Source organism: Helobdella robusta, assembly GCF_000326865.2.
Source record: "Helobdella robusta unplaced genomic scaffold HELROscaffold_212, whole genome shotgun sequence".
In the NCBI taxonomy this organism is placed as follows: Eukaryota; Metazoa; Annelida; class Clitellata; order Rhynchobdellida; family Glossiphoniidae; genus Helobdella; species Helobdella robusta.
The window spans coordinates 605-4,253 of record NW_008704136.1 but is presented as its reverse complement, the minus strand read 5'-3'; the positions used below and the strand labels follow the sequence as shown (position 1 = coordinate 4,253).

The 3,649-nt window shown below is 32.6% G+C and overlaps 1 protein-coding gene across 1 annotated transcript; it reads left to right on the top strand.

Moving 5' to 3' along the window:
• Nucleotides 1–264: 264 nt before the first annotated feature.
• HELRODRAFT_184207 (hypothetical protein) lies at nt 265–3,448 on the top strand (the record flags this gene model as incomplete). The annotated part of the gene is made up of 5 exons (XM_009018506.1): nt 265–284; nt 391–506; nt 1,157–1,263; nt 1,791–1,874; nt 3,353–3,448. The coding sequence occupies 5 exons, from the start codon at nt 265–267 to the stop codon at nt 3,446–3,448; spliced, it is 423 nt and encodes a 140-aa protein (XP_009016754.1).
• Nucleotides 3,449–3,649: the final 201 nt, after the last annotated feature.

The window sequence follows — 3,649 nt, the reverse complement described above, 5'->3', positions numbered from 1 at the left end:
TGTATGGAAAGAAGCCTATAAATACCGACTGAAAAGCTCAAGTTTTAGTCGTTTATGATTTTGTTCTAAGTCGTTTAGACTTAGTTTTTATTTAACTTTAATATTAATTTAATTTTTTTATAATAATTAAAATTAATAAAGGAACATTCGGTTGCTGTATTAAGTTGCGTTTGATAAGTTTTAAATAAATCGTTAAAGATTGTTAAGACAAGTGTTCTTTTGTGCGCATATTTTCCTGCAGTGAATAGTCTGACGATTTGGAAGATGATCGGCACAAAATTAAGGTAAGTATTCTTTTATTAGCGTTTATATTGGTTTTGCTGTTTTCTTTTTTCTGCTTGAAGTTTTTATAAATAATTTATTAATAGAGCAATTAAAAATTATTTTCAGAGCATGTTATTCTACAGTCAATGGTCTGATGGCTTGGAGGGTGATCGTCGGCAGATTGTTATCCTGCAGTGAATATTTTGACGGTATTGAAGATGATCGGTATAAATCTAAGATAAGTATTCTTTTATTAGCGTTAATATTGGTTTCGTTGTTTTTTTCTTTTCTGCTTCTATTCTGCTTCTATTCTGCTTATCTTAAATTATTTTAAGGTATTCTACTTGTATTTTTTATCTGTTGTAATTATTTTTTGTGGTTTTTCTAGCGATAGGTTTTGTGATGTGTTGTGGTAGAAAGCTCTTGTCGACTGCTCGTGCATACATACAAACATACATTGTTTGTGTGGCAGTATTGTCTCTTCTGTTTTATTTCTTCCTTTCTTTTTACATAAGAATTAGCTAAATGAATTGTACATAGGTAGGCTGAGACATATGATAATTTATTACATAGGTAGGCTAAGGCATAAGGTAATTTATTACATAGGTAGGCTAATGCATAAGGTAATTTATTAAATAGGTAGGCTAAGGCATAAGGTAATTTATCACATATGTAGGAAGGGACTTTTGTCTTCTCACTCTTCTCGGTGTGTTTTTTGTTGTGTCGTTTGTCTTGTTTTACATCATACACTCTACAGGTATGCGGTGCGGCTTGGTATTGGTGGGATTGGTACTGGTTTAACTAATTTTTTTACTTTTCTTCTACACTAATTGTTATTAATTCATGTGGTTATAAATAATTTATTAATAAAGCAATAAAAAATTATTTTCAGAGTATGATGATCTACAGTTATGGTCTGATGGCTTGGAGTATCATCGTCAGAAGATTAACACGAGTGTTTTTTTGAGCGAATGTTGTCCTGCAGTGAATAGTTTGACGGTTTGAAAGATGAACGGCACCGATTTAAAATAAGTATTTTGTGTTACCCTTTATATTAGTTTTGCAGTTTTCTTCTTTTCCTGCTATCTTTAAATATTTTTGATTGTTTTATTTGTATTTTTGTTCTGTTGTAGTTAATTTTCGGTGGTTTTTCTAGCGAGAAGTTCTGTGACGGGGTGTTGTAGAAAGCTCTTGGCGGCTGCTCGTGCGTACGTACACGCATACAATGTTTGTTTGTATTGCAGTATTTTTTCTTCTGTTTTTTTTTCAGTTTCTTTCTACGTGAGGTAGGCTGAGGCATAAGGTAATTTGTTACATAGGTAGGCTAAGGCGTAAGATAATTTATGTAGGTAGGGACTTTTGTTTTCTAACATTTGTTGGTTTGTTTTCGTTTCGTTAGTGAAATTGGTTACTGGTTCAAGTCTTTTTTTTACTTTTTGTGTTGTTTTATCTTACTACGCTTAATGTTATTATTTGAAGTTGTTTATAAATAATTTATTAATAAAGCTATTAAAAATTATTTTCAGAGCATGTCGTTCGACAGTCAATGGTCTGATGGCTTGGTGGGGGATCGTCGGAAGATTGTTAAGACGAATGTTTTTTCTTTGGAGGTCATGTTGTCCTGTAGTGAATAATAGTCTGACATGTTGACATGTTGGAAGATGATCGGCACAAAATTAAGATAAGTATTCTTCTGTTAGCGTTAATATTGGTTTCGCTGTTTTCTTCTTTTCTGCTTCTTTTCTGGTTATTTTAAATTATTTTTAGTTATTTTAATTGTGTTTTGTTCTGCTGTAATTATCTTTTGTGGTTTTTCCAGCGGTGGTTTTTTGTGACGTGGTGTGGTAGAAAGCTCTTGGCGGCTGCTCTTGCATACATACACACATACATTGTTTGCGTGGCAGTATTGTTTCTTCTGTTTTACTCCTTCTTTTCTTTCTACATAAGAATTAGCTAAATGAATTGTACATAGGTAGGCTGAGACATATGATAATTTATTACATAGGTAGGCTAAGGCATAAGTTAATTTATTACATAGGTAGGCTAAGGCATAAGGTAATTTATTACATAGGTAGGCTAAGGCATAAAGTAATTTATTACATAGGTAGGAAGGGACTTTTGTCTTCTCACTCTTCTCGGTTTGTTTTTGGTTGTGTCGTTAGTCTTGTTTTGCATCATACGCTCTACAGGTATGCGGTGCGACTTGGTATTGGTGAGATTGGTATAATTTAAGTAGTTTTTACTTGTTACTACACTTAATGTGATTAATTCATGTAGTTATAACTAATTTTTTTAATTGAGCAATGAAAAATTATTTTCAGAGCATGATGTCCTACGTTTACGGTCTGATGGATTGGAGTAGTATCATCATTAGAAGATTAACACGAAAGTTTTTTTGAGCGCATTTTGTCAGTGATGTGTTGTCAAGATGATCGGCACAAAATTAAGATAAGTATTCTTCTGTTAGCGTTAATATTGGTTTGGCTGTTTTCTTCTTTTCTGCTTCTTTTTTGCTTATTTTTAAATATTTGTATTCATTTTATTTGTGTTTTGTTCTGCTGTAATTATTTTTTGCGGTTTTTCTAGCGGTGGGTTTTGTGACGTGGTGTGGTAGAAAGCTCTTGGCGGCTGCTTTTGCATACATACACAGTCTCACATACATTGTTTGTGTTGCAGTGTTGTTTCTTATGTTTTTCTTTTCTTTCTACATAAGAATAAGCCATATTATTTGTACATAGGTAGGCTGAGATATATGATAATTTATTACATAGGTAGGCTAAAGCATAAAGTAATTTATTACATAGGTAGGCTAATGCATAAGGTAACTTATTACATAGGTAGGCTAAGGCATAAGATAATTTATTACATAGGTAGGAAGGGACTTTTGTCTTCTCACTCTTCTCGGTGTGTTTTTTGTTGTGTCGTTAGTCTTGTTTTGCATCATACACTCTACAGGTATGCGGTGCGACTTGGTATTGGTAAGATTGGTATAATTTAAGTAGTTTTTTACTTGTTACTACACTTAATGTGATTAATTCATGTGGTCATAACTAATTTTTTTAATTGAGCAATGAAAAATTATTTTCAGAGCATGATGTCCTACGTTTACGGTCTGATGGATTGGAGCAATGAAAAATTATTTTCAGAGCATGAATTACATTTACGGTCTGATGGCTTGGAGTAACATCGTCAGAAGATGTGCTCAAAGATTTTTTGAGCGCATTTTGTCAGTGATGCGTTGTCAAGATGATCGGCACAAAATTAAGATAAGTGTTCTTCTGTTAGCGTTAATATTGGTTTCGCTGTTTTCTTCTTTTCTGCTTCTTTTCTGCTTATTTTTAAATGTTTTTATTCATTTTATTTGTGCTTTGTTCTGCTGTAATTA